We start from the raw sequence: 21,506 nt of genomic DNA, 5'->3' as shown, positions 1-21,506 counted from the left end.
TAAGATGGTGACCACCACTTCATTTACTTACATGTACAGCAATCAAATGAGGATTCTGACCGTCCATCGACTGTAACTTTCTATCTCATCTCCATATGTTCTACACGAAGGAGGCGTCAGAGATGCAACATTGAGGTAGCAGCGAACCAGGGAATCCCGTCCTGCAATGAACTCAATTCAACCTCAACCACAATCAATTCTTATCGGAGTGATAATAGATGATCTTCATCAATGATTAACGCTATGCTGCTTACGTTCGCCTTGTACCACCCTCCCGTGCCTAACTAGATATCTACCGGCATTTCACAAATGCCTTCTGTCGAAACAATTTCGGATTGAGAAAATCTCAACTATCCTGTCTGGTACAATGTGTGTCTACATTCGCACCGCATAGATGAATTACTGGTGGACCTTGACAACGTGCCAACGAGATCTGAGACACCACCAGGTACGAAGATTGTATGATAAGATAAAGAAGCAATCAACGAACAGCCGCCATATGCGATTAACATTTATGCCCCTCATTTTCCACCCCTCCTTCCCCTCATCGTTTCGCAATTTCATCATTAACTTGGCACCAATACCTACTTTCATGTCCAAAATGTATTGATTGAGTAGGTGCTATCCAAGCAGTGTAACCCACGATGGCTTCTTGATTAAAAATTCCTCGTATCCTATCCTCTAATAGAACGGCCCATCCCTCCGATAGCTGCATATTGACATTCATGCAAAAACGCCTCAAGAGTCAACACCACACGCCTGCAGCGGATGAATTTCCTTTCGGATCTCTTTATTGGTCAATCCGAAAACGTTCTGCAAATCAGCGCATGCCGACATATTCCTCGCATACCGCGCCCCCTGTTAAGTAGTGAAACGTTTTGTTGTGAAATTGGAGATTTGTCAGTGTCGGAGAAGAGTTGTCATCTCATGTTTTATGTATGATTATCTCTTCTTCTCTTCCTTCAAAGCTTCCTTTGGGCCGTCAACAATTATTTGCCACTATCCTCAAGTTACATACATCCTTCACCATTGTGCTTTATGATGCGGATTTGATGTGCTGCGAGTGAAAGGGCAAAAGGTAATAGAATTGATCAGGCTCCCGAACGAATTAGAGCCCTGGCTGGCATTCAACATCTGCAGATACATGCTTTGGGCAAAATGGCACTGTACCACCAGTAATCATAGGTCGGCAATGGCCGAAGGATGACAGCCCAACTATCAAAATAGAGAGATTTAACTTGCTTGCAGTCTCGCCTCGCGGCAACTTGCATTTCGTGAATGTAAATGCAAATGCGAATGCAAATGTAAATGTGTTGCAACAGAATTACATTTTTGGATCTTTGGAACAATCGTGGAAGACGTATGGAACGTTGCTTGCATTGCATCTTCAGTTGAATTTTGAACACAAATATCCTATGTCGGCATATTGAACACAAAGATTCTACGTCGGCAATGGTACAAATTCACCCAAATGCGGATTTTTGATAAAGACCTCGGGATACCTACGAGATAAAGATGGACTTTCACGCTTTGGTAGCCTTCTGTGGCTCTTGTGGTAAGTTTTTTTGTAAGCGAGCCACTGACCTGGTCAACCTCGAAACATCAATCAGTAAAACAATAGTAAAGGCCAATAGCGAATCATAATCGAAGATCATTGTATTCCTGGAATCTTAGACAAAAAAACAACCAACCCACATGACTTTCACTATCAAAGGAAAGAAGACTCACCATAGTGTGAAGTTCAATCGACGTGCAATGGAAGAGAAGAAGGACTCGAATAAAAAGTCTTCATCTCTATTTCCTTCCAGCAAACTAGATCAACTTTTGAATGATGATTCACTAGAAATTCAAGCACAAAAATCTGGTTTTATTATACAAGAATCTTCATCATCCCAAGCAGATATTGAGGCTGGAACTGATGAAGATATAGTTTACGGCTCATCCCGACCAATCACAGCAGAGGCTTTTATGAATATGATTCCCGATACCTTCACGGAGTATCCCCTACTCCACGATCAGTTGCAGACTCAGACATCTCATCTTCAAGATCAAACCATTCAAGAATGTCTTCCTTTCCTTTCGGGAAAAGAAGCTGGATTGACCTATAATCCATATGGGGTTCCACATCTGAATCGAAAAAAGCATATTCAGTTCCTTCATAAGAATCTACAAAAGTTGCCCTCGGCATATGTCGCTGCTGATGCAAGCAGACCATGGATGTTCTACTGGGCATTGGCTGGTCTCTCAACCCTGGGAGAAGATGTATCATCATATCGACAAAAAATCATTTCAACATGTCGACCCATACAGAATGCGACTGGAGGGTTTGGTGGAGGAAATGGTCAGATGTCACATTTGGCCACTACCTATGCAAACATTCTATCAATTTCCATGGTAGGTGGGCAAGAAGCTTTGGATATCATTGATCGCAAAGCAATGTGGAAATGGCTAGGTAGCTTGAAAATGTCTACTGGGGGTTTTAGAATGGCTGTGGGTGGCGAGGAAGATATTCGGTAAGCCTTCCAGAAGTAGGACGATGGAGGACGGGTAACTGATACTTTTCAAAGTGGTGCATATTGTGCTCTGATTCTCATTACACTCCTAAGTTTACCTCTCGATCTTCCCCAAGATGCTCCGGCGAGATCATCAAACTATACTACTTTCATCGATGGACTTCCGGAATGGATCTCGAGATGTATGTTCAAAACAAAGAAGAAATTAAAACTTGTGCTAATAGAATAGGTCAAACATTTGAGGGCGGTATAGGTGCTCGACCTAATGTCGAAGCCCATGGAGCGTATGCGTTCTTAGCATTAGGCTGTTTGTGCATTTTAGGTGAACCACACATCATGATACCTCAGTAGGTCAAAATTACATATCTATAATCATCCACGAATCACTATGCTAACACATATCTAGGTATCTTGACGTACCCGGCTTCATTTCATGGCTATCAGCACGTCAATATGCGCCGGAAGGCGGCTTCTCAGGTCGCACGAATAAGTTAGTCGACGGATGCTACTCCCATTGGGTTGGAGGATGCTGGCCTCTATTAGAAGCGTGCCTTGAAGGTCCAACGCAGCAAACTCAAACAGGGCCATTCTCGAATCCAGATTCGGTGAATCTCTACAGCCGCGACGGTTTGATCAGGTACATCCTCTGCTGTTGTCAGGATACAGGAAATCGGGGTGGATTGAGGGATAAGCCCAGCCAGTAAGCATGAAGAGCCGATCTCTTCTTTTCCGCTCCACATGAATGCTGATCTTCTATTATAGTCGCTCTGATTCGTATCACACATGCTATGTTTTGGCAGGTCTTAGTTCCGCACAGCATAAGTGGCATTTCAACACGTCTGCACAGAAAACGGAATCGAGTGGAACGCTCGTTTCACCGTATCAATGGACGGCCGAGCCTTATGTTGAGACAACACAGATATATGATGAAGAGGATAGGGTGGGGACTCTCCACCCGGTTTTCGTGATACCAGAAGGCGTTGCTGAGGAGATACGGGCATACTTCGCTTCAAAAGGGACCTTTTAAAATGTACCAACATTCTGAATATATGGGCTGAATTTACATTGGCTGGGGATTGGTATTTATGGGATGAAAAGTCTGCACATATAGATGGCGCCAGTTTCACACTTCGTCGGCGACGAGGGTGGGTTTTACGTATCACGTGATGTATATAATCTATTTTCCCGCGAGACATATTCAACGATGCGTTAGTTAAGTCCAACCGATCAATTGGATCTTCCATTTTCCCGGTGGCTTAGCTTGAGAATGGCCCGATTGTTGTCCTTTTTTCTTTGTTGCCAGCAGGGTCAACATTTGAACGTGACTGGAAAATTGTGTTGATTTAAAAGCAAGCGGCGTTTGTGAGATAACCCCAATGGCAACCTAGGTGGCAGTTACGAGATACGTCGTACTGAAGTGTTTGTTCGGTTCCGGAAAAGAACGAAGGATTTGTTAACCTCTCTTCACACGAAATTCATATGATAGATCATAAAGAGACTATATTGCTAGGTACTGTAGCTCCTTGGTAGCATGCAGTGCATGAAGGTCTCCCTTCGCATTTTATTCCGTTTTGATACCGAGTAGATTTTTACTAGACTGGTGGGAAAGTGGAGACCGAGAGTGGATGCTTTGGGGAAGTTCTTTTCTCATGGTTCGCCAATTTATCGGGATAACAAGAAGATCGAATGGAAAACTGGTGGTCGAGGTCATCCCCCCCCACATTGAAGATTGGTCGGTTATCTCGGGTTCTACCAACTGTTTTCGGTCTCATTGAATCGTCATGAGCTCACCGCAAGGTACCACCGACTACTTTGTTATTCTTGTACAAGTGAGGAGTGGATATGGCAACACGATACATATTGGGTCGACCATGTGAAGTGTGTGTTGTGTGTGTTGTTGTGTTGGACTTTGGAGGACATGTCGTATCATGGTACCGGTATCAATGGATCCAGGATCCGAGAGGGTTCCCGACTTTGGGGGAGCTTCGGAGATAGATACTATTTTTGATCTGTACTTTAGATACTGTATGTAGAAGTTCCAGCTCCAGTAATTGTTGTCCGCACATGCAGTTTGATTCCACTTCGTTGCTTGAAGGACCTAGGTACAGGATGATTTCCCCTCTCCCTCGCAAGAGGAGAAAGAGAGAACCCCTTCACTTACTCGCTAGTTGCATAGAACCTGCTACATCTGCAACCTGCAGGCCATTTCCACTGTCTTGTACTTTTTTTGTATCATATACCCACATCGCGTACTTACGAATCAATTACTTCCCCCTAAAGCAGTTTCTTCCGACTCGCCACCTATCTTGGTCAATAGAGCGGAAGCTACGAGTAGGTCTGGGTTAAACGAGAGGAAGTTGAACTTGTAGATTGATGCAAATTGGAACGATTCAAATCTCGATGCATCTTCTTTCATGTCAGATCAACTTCTCACGGCCGTATTCTAATGTCCCCGAGCCTGCATTCGTACCAAACGGTAGGATTCTCGGTATGATCAATGGCGATTGGAAATCCGCAGGCTTCTTACTTGGTACATATGCTCGCTCGATTGCAATGGGAAGTCTGCCAATGGCTCAATTGTGAAAGATGTCGCCCAAGTACCTGGTCAATGTAACGGCTGAATCTTCAGAACGGGACGGTGCGACGGTCCTTCCCATAATCTTCCAATTTAAATGAAAGCCGTGAACCAAAGAGGAAGCTGGTAATTCTGGATATTTCAAAAGATAGTACGATGAACCAGATTATTTATCGTACTTTGTGCTGCATAAGGTTGTTTGTGTCGTTTGACATTCTTGGGGTTTGATTGTTCCATGGAGGGATCAAGGGGAAGAGCCTTTATTTCCACGAACCATCTACGAATAATCTTCTCAAACTTATTCCTTCCAACCCCTTCCAACCTCAGACTCCAGAGTCGTCTACACACTTCATACATCTAGAGTACATCCGACCAGCGACTCGTTAACTTCTAGATCTACGGTATCTTCACGCTTTGCTTAATATACTTTACCGTTATACCATTTTCAATCTCAACGGCATATAATCATTACTATCGAGATGTCAAGCGCACTGCCAACTCATCAAGCATACGCACCACAACCTTGTTTACGGTTAGTAGTAGACCTGGCTGATTTTTGCCTCGCATCTTTTCTTGATCCCTTCGCGAATCAACTATCACAAATATTGAAGCAAAATACTCGATGGTGAAGGCCGGTCAATTCCAGCCACTGTTCATGCACTGAAGGCTCACCGACTTCGTGTCAAGCCGTACTCCAGTCATTCCGCGTCAATCGCGCTGCTTGTTGCGATCTCTTTCTCTCTTTCTCTCGTCTCTCCTTTCCGACCCCAAATGTACCGTGGTAGTGCGGGGCAATAGAGATATATCCCGAGAACAGGAAACGCCTTCAATCTTTCCACATTTGTTATTAACAAGCACTCAATGGCACCATTTCAAGGAAAGCACAAGCCATTTTGGGGTCAAAGGATTCAATCTCAATGTATCGGTAGATGGTAGGTACAATTAGATGAATTTCTGGAGGATTATGTCCCTGACCTAGCGAGCAATATTGACGTTTTTCTTGCATTCGGACCCATGGTACTTTTGTAATGCCATCGATTTCTTTGCATTAGTGGCCAACCCAGCGGATCTCTCTGGGAAAAAGTCCGTAATTGCTGGAGATTTACTCATCTTTTTTGCCATCCATCCATGATGCTACAGTATCCATTGAGTCTTGGCTCTTTCTCTCTGCTCGCGGTCCGCAAACTTTTTTCTCACCCCCATGGTAATGGCATGTTCCCATATTTTGTCCGGATCAGTGGGACAAGGTATCTCGCGAGCTCTTTTTGCCACCCCGCTGCATCGACAATTTCAATATCTGCAGACGTTTCTCAGAACGGAGATTTGGTACGTTCAAGCTATCCAAGATCATCGCTTCTATGCGTTCCCATGCTGTGGTGGAGTTTGCCTAATTATGTTGATATATTATCACTGGCAACGGCACACGCCAACACATCGCTCGCTATCATATCCAAAGAGCCGCATTCATGACTTGCAGGTGGTTCAAGCCATTGTCCTATCTAAACAGCTTCTCGATTCTGCTACGGGAAATCACTCCATGATCCTTGTTCAACGCTAACCATTAGACTCTGCAATAAATCACACATGTCTCGCCATCAATGAAGGAAAGTCCTGCACAGAACCCCTAGAACATCCACTCAATCATAGTCAGCCTTATTCTTCAACACCACAACACTATCCATACATCATTGTATTCACATACACGGCACTGAGTGTGTGCATATTTCCCTGTATACCTTAAACATTGGGCTCAATTGCATCCATATCGTCAGATCTGTAGCGTTCGGCACTTATCTAAATTCAAGGCATACTCACTGCCTGATATCGATCGAGGACGGGGTGTCTTACCACACTTCAGACGACGGGCATACCTTCTGTCTTGGGGATCTGATCACACTCTGACATCTTAAGAATACCAAAATGGGGTTCTACATGGCATATTTAGAGAGTACGTTGGTTCATCAGTTCGGAACTTTTTCTTCATCGCCTCTGTGGGAATTTGTATTCGATTGGACTTCTTGATATAACCCTGCTCTGGCCGGCGTTGCATCAAAAGAGGGCTGAGTTGATCGCCTCACTATGTTCATCTGTCACCGTCTTCTTGGGATCCATAATCCCGCTGCGCTACCAAACACGCCCCAATGGATATGCTATTCCTGATGGGGTCAATATTATGAACGCCAGCGTTACATTCACTCTCAGAATTCAAATTGTGCAACAAAATCCCTAGTCTACCCGCTGACATGTAGACAGATTTGTGCCGTCGACGAGGCTGGCAAGGTCCCCAGTACAAGACGTACCGCGACGCACAAGGCTTCACTTGTCTCGTTCTCGTCAATGGACAGGAGTACCAAACAGATCTAGCATACCAAACCGATGCCTTGGCTCAGGAGAATGCCGCCACACAGGCCTTTATGGTTTGCCGTCAGTCGTCAGTTAATGGAGGGATGTTGGCTCGTAATGGCGTCATCCAAGGATTGCCTGCCAACGAGACGGCCAGCCGCAACAAGAGGAGAAATGATCGTCAGCGGCAACATTCCGTAACGCTCAGTAGCAGCTCCTCGAGCACATCTTCCGAATCGGAAAATAGAGACGTCAGATACCCAATGACTGTCGGCAGTTAAGAAGTGACTGCCGGCGAATCCATGTTGGTGCAATACGATGCACTACGTACTACCCACCTATACATGAAACGATACAGCAGGGACCCCGAGGCAAATGAAAAATTACGACTTACGACTATCCATGACAAAGACGGATCATTACGGGCGGCATATTATCAAAAGGAAAGAAAATTCCACTGGCACGATGCTATTAACGACTCCCTTGACGAACTTTTCCAGATACTGAATTTTCATCCATTTCATTCATTCACATCATCATGAGATCAACGAATTGCACGAATTTCCTTAACTCTTTTATATTTCCTTCTTGCTTTCTCATGAAATCTTGTTTTTGCTTGAAGCGGAATGATCAAGAATCTACAATATCTACAAGATACAAATACTATTGCAAAATGCTATTGTGTATGACGAATGGGGCCACGATTTTCTTGGGTATCACAGCACCGGAATCTCGTGGAGAAAATGAGGCGACTCGATATTCCTGTACACGGTCTTTACGGAGAGGCAACTTTCCTACATGTTTTGCCTTTGGGTGGTTGCGTTGTGGTGATTGAGTGCTTGTTTGTAGTGAGCAAGTAAGCGAGTGGCGAGAGAAATATCAGAGGAAGATGGTGGGAGGGTTTTTATGTTGTGGTTTTGCATGGTGCGATTGTTACAGGTGATGAAGACGGAGGTTACACTCTTTGTGGGGGATAGCGATGCATTGCATGGAGGAAAACCTGTTTGAGCGTTTGAGATGGTGGGTGGATCATGAACATAAACATGATGTTATGAGTGAGCGTTGCATTGGGGGCTCGCGCTTCTTCTGCGCGGCGATTGATTTTCTCGAAATTATGATTGATGACTTATGGATACATTTTTCTTATATTTATGATGATGATGAAGAAAAAAGACTTAGGGCTACCTTACTTTACGAATTTACTATTTCACCTACCTACCTTGGCTTGGTTGAATGCTTGAAATTGTGCTGTTTTATGATGTGTCTGGAGAGCTCGTGAAATAACAAGACGGATTAGATTCCTGAATGATGTGTCGAGGAAAGTGCGTTATGCACGTGTTAGCTGTATTTGGATGGATACATCGCACCAGTGATAGCTTGGGGAAAGAATAGGTGAAATGTTCCGACGAGAAGGCTCAGAATGTAGCTTAGATAGATCAAGAAGGGATCAAAGACCCAAGAGCTATCGTCCACATGTAGCAACCGAACATCGCGGATGTGCAAGACGATGCAATGTTATAATCTTTCATTCCGCAGTTTCTGGATTGGCTTGTTTCTTTTTGACTTGATTAGAAGTACAGCCTAGAGTTATACATGATCAATGGCAACGCGAGAGGGCACATTGTAACACACTCGAGGTCTGGGGTATTATTCCTACTCGAGCATATTCGATCCACTTGCAATTCGCAGAGCACAAATAATCTGTCAATCTTCCAATCTTTCAATTCATTCGTCTACATCTCATGTACACATGCCCCAAAGTTATCCCTCCAAATATATTTATATACATTAAAAAAAAGCATCTTCCATTCTCATCAAATAGGTATCTCTTGACATGCACCTCCGGTATCTATTCCCATCTTCTACTTGAAATCCACTATACAGCACCACTAAAGTCTAGTTCGAAGGCTCTTCCCAGCTATCAGCCGCAAATAGTCTACTGGCCCACTTCAAACTCGATCCTCTCGCCTTATTATTATTTCTTCCGTTTCCATTTCCGTTACCTTTCGCATTGGCATTTCCTTTGCCGTTTCCTTTGGCGGCAGTGGTTGCGGTTGCTTTTGCGGATGAAGTGGACGAGGTTGTAGATGCAACAGCTGCGTTGGCGCCTACATTTTCTACAGCGAGGGTCATAACAGGGGCTGCTTTGGATGTTATGGAGGCGCTAAGAAGGGCTGTTGGTTTTGTTAGTTGTATGTTTTCATTATGAGATTGGGATTGGCATACCATTAGCACCATTGAAACCCTTTACGCCGTCAGCGGAACCAGCGGCTTGATTAGCGGCAACAGCAACGGGAAGATCAACGTTGTTTTCTTGGACTTGTGCTTCGATTGCTTTGAGTGTTTGTGCGGTAGAGATAGTATTGGCGCTGTTGTTGCTAGCAGCAATGTCGGTTTGTTGAACGGCAAAACAACCACCAAAGGGACCAGCAACGGCATTGTTACGGCAACGGACGGTGCAGATATTTCCAGTGGAGGCACCAGTGCAGGCAAGGTTGTCGGGCATTTGAACTGTGATGTTGAAGTCTTGAGTTTTGGCTTGGGATAGTCCGTTGACTCCTGGTACGTTATTGGTGACGGTTAAATTTTGAGAAATGACACCAGCATTGCTAGTTTGGTCGAGATCACAGGTGTAGGGGCCGGCTCCATCTGCGTTGACTTGATGGATGGTGACGGTCATCAGTGTACCGGCTTTGACTTTTGTGACCGCATTGGCGGAGAGAGCATTTTCGGTACTTTCTCCTACATCAATGTTGCCGCTCAGTTCCGTACGGCCACATTCATTGACGATGTTGGCTTTGATTTCGGAATCACGAATAATGGTTGTGTCTTGTTGACAAGGACTGATGCCGGTACAATTTCTTGCGATAGCATCGTCGACTAAGCAAATTAAATTAGATTAATGTCCCGAAATATGGGGAAGTTTAGATTGGAAGTTTACCTTTAAATCCAACACTTGCGGGGGATCCTGCGATACCTTGAGCAGCAAGGATAACACCGTGGGCTTGAGCGACGGACAATAATGCCGCTTGAAATAAAATAGAAGTATACATATTGACGGTAAGGAAGGTGTCCTGCACTAATAAATGAATGAATAAGAGTTAGATTATAGGAGAATCGCCCGGATCCTGTACAGAATTGAAAGAGTCTAAAGTGTAATGAAAAAGAGAGAATTGCGAACACAACTGGAGATGCGGATGTAGATGTACAAACGGTAAAAAGGAAAATTCTCCTGCCTTTTAAGAACTGTGTACTAGCAAAACTTCACGATGCAAGTTCGTCATGGGGTAATAGCTCATATCGCCTCCTGAATAATAATGCGATTCTCCTACAAAATCTGTTGCAGGCAACGTGGATCTTGGGAATATTTTTGCCTGCCTGTCACTGAGGTCGGTACTTTCTCAGTACTGAGCAAGGAGAGGAACTAATTCCCACCCATTGAAAACGATTTCAGAAACAAACCAAGGTCGTCATCTCATGCCTGTACGCTCGTTGTATCATATTGTTCAGATGTTCGCCGTATCAGACTTTTCAGATGACAGATCTTGGAAGTCAAAGCAAGCTTACTTTGACTCCAAACTTAGATACAAAAGACTCTTCGTTGCCTCGACGGAAGATTGTGATACAGGACCCAAGGATACTACCTCGCGTCTTCTGCCCAAAGTTTGAAAAATTAGAAGAATACTAAGATATTATCCTGATAAGTAAAGAATCCAAGACGTCTGACCCGCTGCCAAGGAGGGACTGTTAAGATGGGGCTTTGAGCGGCAATGAGCATTGTATAGATTAACGGCAAATAATCAGACCAGACTTTGCAGTGGGACAGCAACATTGAAACCAGTGCCAAGGTATTTTGGACGAAAGGAAGTAAAGAAATTGAAAATCTCGTGTTTGTTGTCTGAAGTTTTGACGATGGTGTTTGAGGTGAGTGGGGTACAATCTCCTGGGAAATCCTCATTGGGAAAACCGTTGCCCTATCTTGATCCGAAATATCTCCGCCCAAGGTCAAATTATTCCGCTCCAAGAATTCGAAGTCGAAACAAATCTATTCGTAGCACATCTGGAAATCATCCGATACTTCTTCTTGAATATGGGAAATTATAACCGTGGATGAAGAAATGGAGTCGGCTATAGAAAGAAACATGTATCACGGAGACGGCTCAGTCAGTTTTGATAACGACCACTGCAGTTACGGGACCAAACGATAGGAAAGATCAGGATATAAGGCAAATCAAGCAAAGTCTGCGTGTCCGCCACTTGGTGTGATGATTGCCAAAAGATCATGGAACTTGACGCCACAGATTACAGATTCTTACATTGCGTGGCTGCAAGAACGTGAGCCATGGCGCGGGTGTATCGTCAAGTCTCCAGCAACAGGTCACCCTTAATAATAAGTAGAGACACGCAATTCCCCGTGCAAAGTCATGGCTGAGAGCAAAGCGACAGAACACCTCGGAAAGAACTGATATCGAAATTCTGCAGTTTATTGAAAACCTGTTGTAAGGGGGATAGGAAAGTGTTCTCGCGCACAGAAGATATTTGCGTAAGCAAACGTTGTCAGAGCAGGCACAATGCTATTTCTAGTATCAACTCTAATTGTCTTGTTTGAAACGAGCAATCGGCATGCCATTTTGAAAAATAAATTACCAAAAAGTGGCGAATTTTGGGGGAAAGTATAAATGTCTCATTCGACGACGAAAAATCATCTGAAGTCATGGAGCTTGAGCCATGCCCCATGTCTCAGGTCAGCGCATTTGAATTTGCGAAGTCTAGTGGGAATAACAGCACAACGCTTGGTATCTTGAAAACGGTATAGAGCCACGACACGGAGCCAAGTTCCTCTTTACAAAAGTTTCCATTGATAGCGACAGACAAGAGCGGGCTATTAGAGAAGTACAAGAACTTAATTCGCCAACTTCCTTCAGAGTGGTTGTCGGAAGCTTCCTTGAGACTTTATTCCGAGAAGTTAGCGATCGATATTATCCATTGGATGAAGATATTTTCCGAGATTGTCTCAAGAGTTGGAATAGTTCATCCTTTTTTATGCTTGAAAAGGCTGCACTTGGATTGTCGGGAGATGTAAAGTTCTTTCCTGTGTTGTTTCTTTCAATATTTCAGTATCACTCTCCAATTTTCACCACCGGAGTACAATCCTACCTTGGACTCCCTCAAAAATCTCATCGTCATGTCATTTGATAGTGTCGTGGACGACTATAGCCAACCTGGCAACTCACTCGTGGCTCTACTAGACAAGTAGCATACCACTTCGATTACCGTTCAAGCGCGAATCCTACGCACGTCATTTCTCAAAAGTTTTGTGGTGGTACCTGAATTCAGCAGGGCTTCAGCGTTCAAAGCTACCCTTGAAGTCCTATACTGTCAAAAAGGCTTGTTCGATATCCTCTATTATAGGATCTTCTGTCTAAACATACACGCTCTCGGCGCTGCAATTATCCTAGGTGCCACATTTATCATGTATTTTTATATATATATAAATAGATGATCTAGCCGACTCCTTTCCACAGTTTGAACGGGCGATGAAGCGGTTTGACGTGATGGGGATCAGAATGACATTGCCAAGGCTGCATCGGGCATTCTGAATAGCCTGGACGTCCATTTAAAGAATCTCTTATGTCAGTACTAAATCTAGAGCCTTGCATAGAGTCGTTTTCGAGTAGCTTTAGCCAATACTGGAACCTTGATTACCTCGCAATCAGTAACCAATCTGCTTTGCAATTGTTTTTCTGAAATATAGGAGCTCAAGGTAGTGGATTGGGCGAGCATAAATGATAATGGCATTATCGATCCCGATACAACATATTGTACCAAAGATCTTGTAATTTAACGGTAGCTATCGTGATTATAGCTTCTGGAGATTTATGGATAATTATGATTATTGATCCAAGGGATACATATCTCGTCTCAAGAGAAATGAGAAAATGGAGTGGAATAACCCATTTGCCCTCTGTATCATTGTGACGGGGATGGGCTAAGTCGCAACATTTGAACTCGAGTCTCGAGGCAGATCATAGAAAGCTCTATATGATTAGGAACATGTAGTATGATTATCTTTCAATTACAATGACAAACTCGTTCTAATCACGAAAAGTGGTCTTCTAGAAACGCGGCGTTAGCATCCAATTATACTTGAGCTAATTTTCTATCGGTCGAGGAAAAGGATGTACAATAAATATTCCATAAAGGCAGGAAGTTCACACCGGTCATTTTACTCAGATAGTGATAGTCTGAGAAGAGCAAAGGAAAGCTTCAATTGATCATCAATGTTCGGAGATTGACTGCCTGTGGGACTACCACAAAGCCTCCTTCTGTCAGGCCCGACGTACGTCTCTCCACCACATATCTTACACTCTATGTTACTATCCTATCAACCAATACATACCCAGTGGGTTGATACTCAACACGATGGGGTACACTATCCGCAGTCTACGAACAAAGCACCCAGCTCTCCAGCTCTTAGGCCTCACGCGCCTACCTGCCAAGCTAGATAGATGAAACTGATCACGTGCTGCTTGCTACGATTGATGTGGTAGAGAGAAACTATTGTGAAGAATGTAGTCATCGACACTTAAGGCTTCGATCGAAGGGCTAGAGGCTCCAGAGTTCACAATGACACAACGCCACAATGTCAGACAGCTTAATTGTGGTAAGGGCTCTCTTAGATACATGATGTGCATCTTGAAACTGCTCCCTTTTGCGAGTCCCTATGATATTTTTCTATCACAAAAGTTTTCATACTGAGCTCCGTGCTCGGCCAGCTCTTTATGGTAATCGTACTTATTGCATGTGAGATTTTTAAGCTTGCTCTCTAAAAAGCAGATTGAAATATCTCTCAAACTTCAGCTCCATACAATAATGCTTTCGATTACCTTTAACACCACCTGGATAATACTACCTAGGAAATACTGTAATGGAGCTTCCTCATGTGCTCCACATGTTTATTGGATCACATGCATATATTCACGTTCAAAGCGTCAGAATGGGCGTTTATATGTCAGCTAACTACAAATTCAGATCATTGAGAGCCTATTCTTGATAGGAACTCGCACATGCCACTACGTGTCCGTTACATTGTGCGTCCGTTATGATGTGCGTCCGTTGCACTGACTCAATTCCCTCAGATCGTCAATACAAAATACAACGCGGAAGCTTACTTCTGGGGAGGTAAAAATCCGTAGCAACTGAGAGATTACGAATGTCGCCGTCGCTACTGGTCAAAATGCGCATAGCGTAGTGACGCGGAGACCTGCTGCTATAGGCTTATCAATGAGCCCTGGATCATACCTCGCTGCGTTCGGACTAGTTTAACTGATAAGTCGATACAATAATGCTCATATGAGCAGTCATTAATCAGCCGTTTCGACAGTATGTTAGTCAAGTTACACAATGTGATTGGGGAGGGAGTATGGGGTGCACTAACCCCTGCATAACCAAACCCCAAAAGCCTCATCGGCACGTTTACTCAATCATGTTGAGATTCTCCTTATTGAATAGCCGTCCTAAGACTCCGATTCTATAGAGTGTTTTTTGCAAAATGTTATATTTTCGGCAGTTCGAAATTCCCACGTATACAATAGGGTATCATCGCTTGTCTTGCCTCTTTTCGCTAAAGCCGGCTTCGTGATTGAATAGTGGACAGCTGAAAATCGCATGTGCTGCAATGGAACATAGCCATCGTGTTGGATTTGGTTAGTCGTTGGCTTGTCTCCTTTTCCACACCATGTGATAAAGAGGGGTACTGAGAGCCATGCTGTATTGAGGGATATCATAAATAGACTTGAGCTTTTTTACTTTTAAAGTTGTCGGCATTCTATCTGACAGTACTTTCTTAGACTTTTAGGTCGATACCTATCTGTAGTGTCAAAATTCAAACTATAAAAATATCTGCACAGACTCCTCGTTGTTACTCGCACTCAAAATGGAAATTGCTGCGGTGGAGAAGGTGATTACTATCGCCAAGTTGCCGACTACCACAGTTACTACAGTTGAGGTGGAGTCACTAGATCAGGAACTTTACTTGCTTAATAGAAGAGATGAGAAAGAGAGAGACAGGTGTGAATTCCAGGAGATATTTTGACTTGTCGTATCTACTAATATATCCCAGGCTAGACCGACAGAGCAACACCATCAGGATTGTCAGAGATGGACACGTCCTTGACCCCCGAATCCCCAAGCAAAATGTGTCCAGAGTAGCAGATATAGCAACAGGTACCGGGTACAATAGCTTTGTTCCTTAAGATTACCAAATTCAATACTGACTCTTACTCAGCATTTGGCTCAGAGAATTGGCCGAGGAATTTTCGAATGGAGGATGCAAGCTCCTGGAGACAGTAGGGTTTGACATTTCTCCTGACCAATTCCCCAAGAATCCTGCCCCGGAAAACAAATTTGTGTTATGGGATATGACGAAGAGGTTCCCTAAAGAATACCACGGCACCTTCGATGTCGTGCATATACGACTCGTCGTGCTCGCCCTGAAAGTCGAACAGATCAAAGGCGTTGTAGAGAATCTAGTCGACTTACTCAGTAAGGAGATGCATTCTCAATCTTCAAACCCACACCAACAAACAGTAACTAACCAACACAGAACCCGGTGGATATCTCCAATGGACCGACATGTCCTACCGCAACGGCCTCAAGATAACACACTCCGCTGATGAAAGCGAGCCCTTGTGGAAAGCTGGGATAGACAAGATGTTCAAATACTGGGGCGACCAAGGATTCTCCTACGATCCACCTGACGACGTAGAAAAGATACTTCAAATTTTACCCGTGGAAGATGTGCATGTGACCGACCACACATTTGCACCCTATCAAAAACCAGAAATAAACGACCTGGTGATTGAGTGGCAATCGCGCGCCAAAGCGCTGATCATAGAATTGCTATCGTCTCGGAATGGATTGAGTGACGAAGAAGCGAAGATGGCCGCGTATCTCTATCGGAAGAAGGCGGTCGAGATGGGAAAACGGGGCGTAATATGGAGGTCACCGATGGCAACTTTGATTGCTCGCAAGAAGTAACAGTCGGCTCTTGTGAGCGGCCACCTGGTGCCTAGTCGGGGAAAGCGGTTGTCCCCATTCAAGAAAGATTGTGTTATTTGAAAACAAATTACATTGTTGAGTTTAGTGAAATTATAACAACTTAATAATATTGAATTTATGATTTTAATTTAAGGGTTGAGTGAAATACTTGTGAAAAAAGGTGAGGGGACAACCGTTTTCCCCGACTGGGTACCAGGAGGCCACTTAGAAGAGCCAACTATTAGAAGCCGTAAAGAACTAGTCACAAGTCCAACATTCGTCATGGGAGATTTAATGTTGAGGCAATGCGAAGTGTGCGAGGAAAAATTTGCAGCTGTCTTTGAAGGCAATCAATCTGAATGAACGGACAATTCAAGAAATATCAGGTAGATTCATATTTCTGCAAAAATTTGCGAAGCGTTGCTGAAACCGTTTTCTTAAGTAAAGACGTTTCTCTGAGATCACCAGTGGATTTCTTAACTCGATGTTCTAGCCATGAGTTCGTAGTCAAAAGCATCCCAAAAAACAACACCAACCAATCCCACAAATGACACCAAACCTATCTATTTCTCCAGATATTCCAACGTTTTTCTCTCTTCCTTCCACATGTATATACATCAACACTATCCCATTCAAATTCAAGACCTTACCCATTGCGACGGCAGTCACAATTATGCGAAATTAAGTCAATTCAATGCATGGGGATGACGATTTCACTCAAATGATAATAAAGCACATCTAAGATCATACGAGGGACTGAATCGACAGGTAGCAAAAATTTCTTCTATTTTATTGTCAAAAGCTAGTTGTACCTAGGCTCAAAACCGGGGCCATGAAGCCACCACAAATGTAACCGCCAAAGTATTTTATTTAGCAAAGAATTCTGGTGTCGCAAGAAACAAGTTCATATGTAGCAATATGATAAACTTTTCCGTGTAAAGAAGAGAAATAGAAACAGTCAACTAGATGGTTCGTCCAATCTGCTTCAAAATGTAAACCATATGAGGCTTGTCGTGTGGCTGACCCAAACTTCCCCAAGTGAGTTAAAATTGGTGCAAATCAACAGACCAGAAAAAGGTGGTATCTGACAAGAGTATAGCTAGCCGGCAGAAACCAAAGTGGGTAGCATGAAATTGACATCAGATCGTATGGATGACTTTTGAAGGGATGGTCAAAGTCCAGCTACTCAATCTAGGGGATGTTAGTAACGAAAATACTGGGTAAAATACTTTGAACAGGGAAGTAAAGGAATGCCATCTTACAATGTGGTGAGAAGCCTTGAGCACAAGGGCTGCGATGAAGATCATCCTCGTCGTCATCAAAGCCATACTCCTCACGTTCTGCAAGGCTTGTACCTCGGTCATACTGAGAGCGGCGGCGACGTTGCTCATCACGAAGATGTTGGCCAGCACTTGGCGCAAAAAGCCCTTCAAAGTCTTAGCAAAAGTACTAATTTGAAAGACGATTAGATGATAACTTACCAACATGTTCCGCATTCTCGCAGCTTCGCTTGAGCTTGGAAGCATTGTCAGATGGAGGAAATTCATCTTCCAAGCCGGCAACATTAGCTCCATCGGAGTGGGTTAGGAAGAGCTACGTCAATTTGTCAGTTATTTATGGGAGAGTATCAATCATCGATAGAACTACCTTTGGTCTGTAGTGGGGAGGCTCGAGCATAACAGAAGAGTTGCGAAACTTTTGAATCAAGCAGTCTCTGCCTTGGATAGTTGCATAGGAGACTTCTGCAACTTTATCACTCTTGAATCGATGCCACTTTTGGTTTGAGCGAGCGATGACGAACTCGATGATGTCCATAGGATCAACAAAATTGATGAAAGCGTAACCGACATTGCAGTCGTTCGAGAAGTCAATTCGAAGGTACATGAAATCATATCTTCCGAAGCTGGACTCATCGACGATACTCTTTAACATGGCTTGATCGACCTTGTTTGGGATATTTCTCAACATCACCTAAGAAGAAGATTAGAATTGAGCAGGCTTGGTGGAACGATTGAACACTTACAGTAGTTCTGACATCAAGGCCAGCATTAATTTTGTTGATATCGACATGATTGTGATGACTAGCAGCAGGATTAGATGTTCCGCGTCCTCGAAGTTGTCCCTGGGGTGTGCGAGCGACGGGAAGCTGGCGACGATTACCACTGCGGGCTGCGTCACGAGAGTTAGGAGTCTGAGGACTCATGTAACCAAAGTTGTTACTGTAAGCCTGTGGACTGGTTGGGTAGCGCTGGACACCTTGTTGAGCAAAGTGACTAGCGTACATGTGTGGCGAGTATGCCTGCGGAGCAAAAGATTCATAAGGCTCCATAACCTGCGCGGGTCGATTTGTTGCAATTGCAGCAGGGAAACCTGTTTGAAAGGCTAGAGGTTGGCCGGTGTAAATGCCGCCCATACCACTCATGACGTATGGAACTGTGGTCGATGGTAGCATTCCATAATGATTTGTGGTCATATATTGAATACCTTGAGGATTTGGGCTACCAGAGTTGAACATTGCAGCATTGTTAGGAAATCCAGGAGTTTGGGGGGCCTGAAGGGACATGTGTCCAAGTACATCACTAATGTCAGCTTGAGGAGCTGAGCGACGTGTAGGAGTTATAGCCTGTGCCAAATTGTTACGCGAGGTGCCACGATTCTTTGCAACATCAGGTGTGTGCATCTCACACTTGACAAGAATATTCTGTGCAAAAGTCAGTGATGTCCGATCAGGTGAATGACGAGAGATGATACATACACCAATGAGCTTGTTGTTGCAGCGTTCAATTGCGCGAGCCACCATTGCGGAATCAACAAACTCTGCACATAGTCGGAAGGTGCCTGCTTCTGTTGCAAGAAATTTTTGCCATGCATATAGTTCTCCTTCGACGGACAACAAGTCCCGGAGACTCTCCTCAAAGACCTTCTTATCAATGTTGGTGTGTGGCGGATATGTTGCTGTTAGCATCACTTGACCCTCGTGAGCAGAGTACACGGTTCTTGATTGGGGGCTGATAGCCTGGGGAAATGTTAGCTCCTGTTTACATGAAGAGGGAAGGATTTCACGAACACCACCAAAGTCATTGGCCTGTCGGAATATTAGTTTTAGTTGAACGAGAAGTGAAGGTTTCGACGAACCTTGATGTATTCAACGGCGCAATCAACATGATCGACTTTGATTGCAGTATAAACTTTGGCTGCCTCATAAATGTTGGACATCCTAATGTAGACGACATTGTTCTTTGTCGCTTCGATTCTCTTTCCGCCAGTGATGATGACTCCAGCCTTGTTCAATTTCTACATAGAAATGTGTTAGAAAGAGACACGATGAACAAGCGAATGACAAGGTAAAGACATACCTCAAAAGAGTATTGAACACAACTATTGACATCTACCTTTTGGTAGATATCCGTGACTCTGATGCAACGAGTGGCACCAGTATCCGTGCTGAATTTCTATGAACTATTAGCAACTAATATCAGGGTGGGCAAAGAGAAACCGACACTTACACCATAGCTGGTAACCTCTGACTCACGAACTGGTGATTGAGAAGCTACCACGTTGTCCAAGTACTGAATTGTACCTGGAATAAGAGTAGTAGATCCAGATCCGTTGGCAATAAGGTTTCCCGTAATTGGCGCACCAACTGCAGGCCGTAGAGGTGCAAGGGTTGAAACGCAGAAGCAGTCGCAGAAAGTTGAGCCGAAGCCCTGCTTGTGGTGGTCCCAGTCGTTACAAAAGGATCATGTTGATTAGCAGTTGTAGTAACAGAAGATGCACGAGAGTCTGTTGCCGACTGCTTGGGCACTCTGGCATCTTCTGGAGAGATGGCAGTGATGGCAGTGTTGGGAGTTCCTTGGATGGACTCAAAAGCGCCATTGGACACCGGGGAAGGTGGCGATTGACCATATGAACGATTGAATGACGACATGCTTAGGAACAAAGTTCTTGATTCAAAGGCAAGAAGAAGAGGTGTCAAAAATGAAGGACGTGAAAATTGTGTAAGTTGTTGGAAAAGGCAGTCTATGAGTTCAAAATGATTGTACGTCAAAGATTATTGCCCAGTTGATGATATGACAATCACCAATTGATAACAACCGTTGAGATGCTTGAAGATTGAAGGCTTGTAGATTGAACGAACAAACCAATAATTTCGTGTATGTGTCAAGAACAAAAGTAGAGGAGATGGAAGAATTTCCGATTATCAACGACAGTGCATTGAAAACTGCAAGGGGAAGAGTCGGAAGAAGGCCAAATAAAATTCAGTGAATTTCATCAAGGTTGGTATGATATGAGAAAGAGTCTTTGAGAAGAAGGAGGATGTTGATAAAAAGTGGATTTACCTCCAGATGGATGTGAGGAGGAGTTTTTAAGTATTCACGTTGAGAAAGTTAGGAAAGCATGAGCAGGACGGGAAGGAACCATGAACCCATTTCGGGAGAGAAGCCGAAAAACACCCACCATGAGCATTAAATTTAGGGACGTCACGGAAGTCAAACATGTCTGTTATTTCTTTCAAGCATATATACCAATGAGAACATTCAGAATCCGCAATTGACTGTCTACTGGGAGTCGTTGTACTCTCCATGTATCTTATTTCTGCCATCATGATCTCGCTGTCGGTTGTTTATGTGAAGTATAAGCGATTCCTGAAATGATAAGAGTTGAGTTCCTCACTTTCTCCGCGCCCCTCCTTACTTGGCCGTAGCTCCGCCGAGGCAGCAATCAAGGCCACGACGGAAAGGAGACGGCAAGGTACCTACCTAGTACTATGTAGATATTTACAAGAATAGCCGGGTAGACAGACAATTGGAATCCCCTTCAAGTTCTGTGTCCCGTGTCCGATATCGTTATGGCCGAAGCAGTGCTTCGGAAGCATTGTAGCTATTGCCACGAGGAACAAAAGCGGGGAGGTATCCCGCTCTCCAAGTAGAATTCCCCTTGAAAATTGGGTGTGGCCGGCAAATACCAAATAGGTCACATGATGTCCGAGTACCTATAGTACTTATATCCCGGGAATAGAGACGGGAAGGTATTTC

At 44.0% G+C, this 21,506-nt stretch overlaps 7 protein-coding genes across 7 annotated transcripts; 4 read left to right on the top strand and 3 right to left on the bottom strand.

The window, feature by feature from the left end:
- Positions 1-1,695: 1,695 nt before the first annotated feature.
- Positions 1,696-3,540, top strand: EAF02_010393 (uncharacterized protein; the record flags this gene model as incomplete). The annotated part of the gene is made up of 5 exons (XM_038906441.1): positions 1,696-2,513; positions 2,568-2,695; positions 2,743-2,860; positions 2,920-3,213; positions 3,276-3,540. 5 exons carry the CDS (start codon positions 1,696-1,698, stop codon positions 3,538-3,540), a joined length of 1,623 nt encoding a protein of 540 aa, XP_038753705.1.
- A 1,126-nt stretch (positions 3,541-4,666) lies between these two features.
- Positions 4,667-4,929, bottom strand: EAF02_010392 (uncharacterized protein; the record flags this gene model as incomplete). Its single annotated transcript, XM_038906440.1, has 2 exons — positions 4,667-4,728; positions 4,782-4,929. 2 exons carry the CDS (start codon positions 4,927-4,929, stop codon positions 4,667-4,669), a joined length of 210 nt encoding a protein of 69 aa, XP_038753704.1.
- Positions 4,930-5,653: 724 nt separating this feature from the next.
- Positions 5,654-8,647, top strand: EAF02_010391 (uncharacterized protein). Its single transcript, XM_038906439.1, has 2 exons — positions 5,654-7,036; positions 7,342-8,647. The coding sequence occupies exons 1-2, from the start codon at positions 7,009-7,011 to the stop codon at positions 7,710-7,712; spliced, it is 399 nt and encodes a 132-aa protein (XP_038753703.1). The 5' UTR covers positions 5,654-7,008; the 3' UTR covers positions 7,713-8,647.
- A 680-nt stretch (positions 8,648-9,327) lies between these two features.
- On the bottom strand, positions 9,328-10,484 carry EAF02_010390 (uncharacterized protein; the record flags this gene model as incomplete). The annotated part of the gene is made up of 3 exons (XM_038906438.1): positions 9,328-9,605; positions 9,658-10,311; positions 10,373-10,484. The coding sequence occupies 3 exons, from the start codon at positions 10,482-10,484 to the stop codon at positions 9,328-9,330; spliced, it is 1,044 nt and encodes a 347-aa protein (XP_038753702.1).
- Positions 10,485-12,145: 1,661 nt separating this feature from the next.
- On the top strand, positions 12,146-12,688 carry EAF02_010389 (uncharacterized protein; the record flags this gene model as incomplete). The annotated part of the gene is made up of 3 exons (XM_038906437.1): positions 12,146-12,227; positions 12,248-12,515; positions 12,550-12,688. The coding sequence occupies 3 exons, from the start codon at positions 12,146-12,148 to the stop codon at positions 12,686-12,688; spliced, it is 489 nt and encodes a 162-aa protein (XP_038753701.1).
- A 2,574-nt stretch (positions 12,689-15,262) lies between these two features.
- EAF02_010388 (uncharacterized protein) lies at positions 15,263-16,623 on the top strand. Its single transcript, XM_038906436.1, has 4 exons — positions 15,263-15,501; positions 15,554-15,664; positions 15,719-15,975; positions 16,037-16,623. Exons 1-4 carry the CDS (start codon positions 15,368-15,370, stop codon positions 16,468-16,470), a joined length of 936 nt encoding a protein of 311 aa, XP_038753700.1. The 5' UTR covers positions 15,263-15,367; the 3' UTR covers positions 16,471-16,623.
- Positions 16,624-17,656: 1,033 nt separating this feature from the next.
- Positions 17,657-20,398, bottom strand: EAF02_010387 (uncharacterized protein; the record flags this gene model as incomplete). Its single annotated transcript, XM_038906435.1, has 11 exons — positions 17,657-17,661; positions 17,733-17,897; positions 17,952-18,063; positions 18,118-18,441; positions 18,494-19,171; positions 19,226-19,486; positions 19,538-19,555; positions 19,606-19,764; positions 19,827-19,922; positions 19,977-20,039; positions 20,111-20,398. The coding sequence occupies 11 exons, from the start codon at positions 20,396-20,398 to the stop codon at positions 17,657-17,659; spliced, it is 2,169 nt and encodes a 722-aa protein (XP_038753699.1).
- Positions 20,399-21,506: the final 1,108 nt, after the last annotated feature.

This window comes from Botrytis sinoallii (assembly GCF_014898435.1).
Source record: "Botrytis sinoallii strain Bc 23 chromosome Unknown BSIN_025, whole genome shotgun sequence".
NCBI classification, from domain to species: Eukaryota; Fungi; Ascomycota; class Leotiomycetes; order Helotiales; family Sclerotiniaceae; genus Botrytis; species Botrytis sinoallii.
The sequence above is the reverse complement of the archived record's forward strand: the minus strand, read 5'-3'. Positions and strand labels throughout refer to the sequence as shown.

What these genes read in the sequence shown, in the direction of transcription:
- EAF02_010391 (XM_038906439.1), top strand. Translation starts at nt 7,009, where the DNA reads ATGGGGTTCTACATGGCATATTTAGAGA. An exon ending in CTACATGGCATATTTAGAGA is followed by an intron (nt 7,037 to 7,341) that starts GTACGTTGGTTC and finishes ACATGTAGACAG; the next exon opens with ATTTGTGCCGTCGACGAGGC.
- EAF02_010388 (XM_038906436.1), top strand. Translation starts at nt 15,368, where the DNA reads ATGGAAATTGCTGCGGTGGAGAAGGTGATTACTATCGCCAAGTTGCCG. An exon ending in GATGAGAAAGAGAGAGACAG is followed by an intron (nt 15,502 to 15,553) that starts GTGTGAATTCCA and finishes AATATATCCCAG; the next exon opens with GCTAGACCGACAGAGCAACA. An exon ending in GATATAGCAACAGGTACCGG is followed by an intron (nt 15,665 to 15,718) that starts GTACAATAGCTT and finishes ACTCTTACTCAG; the next exon opens with CATTTGGCTCAGAGAATTGG.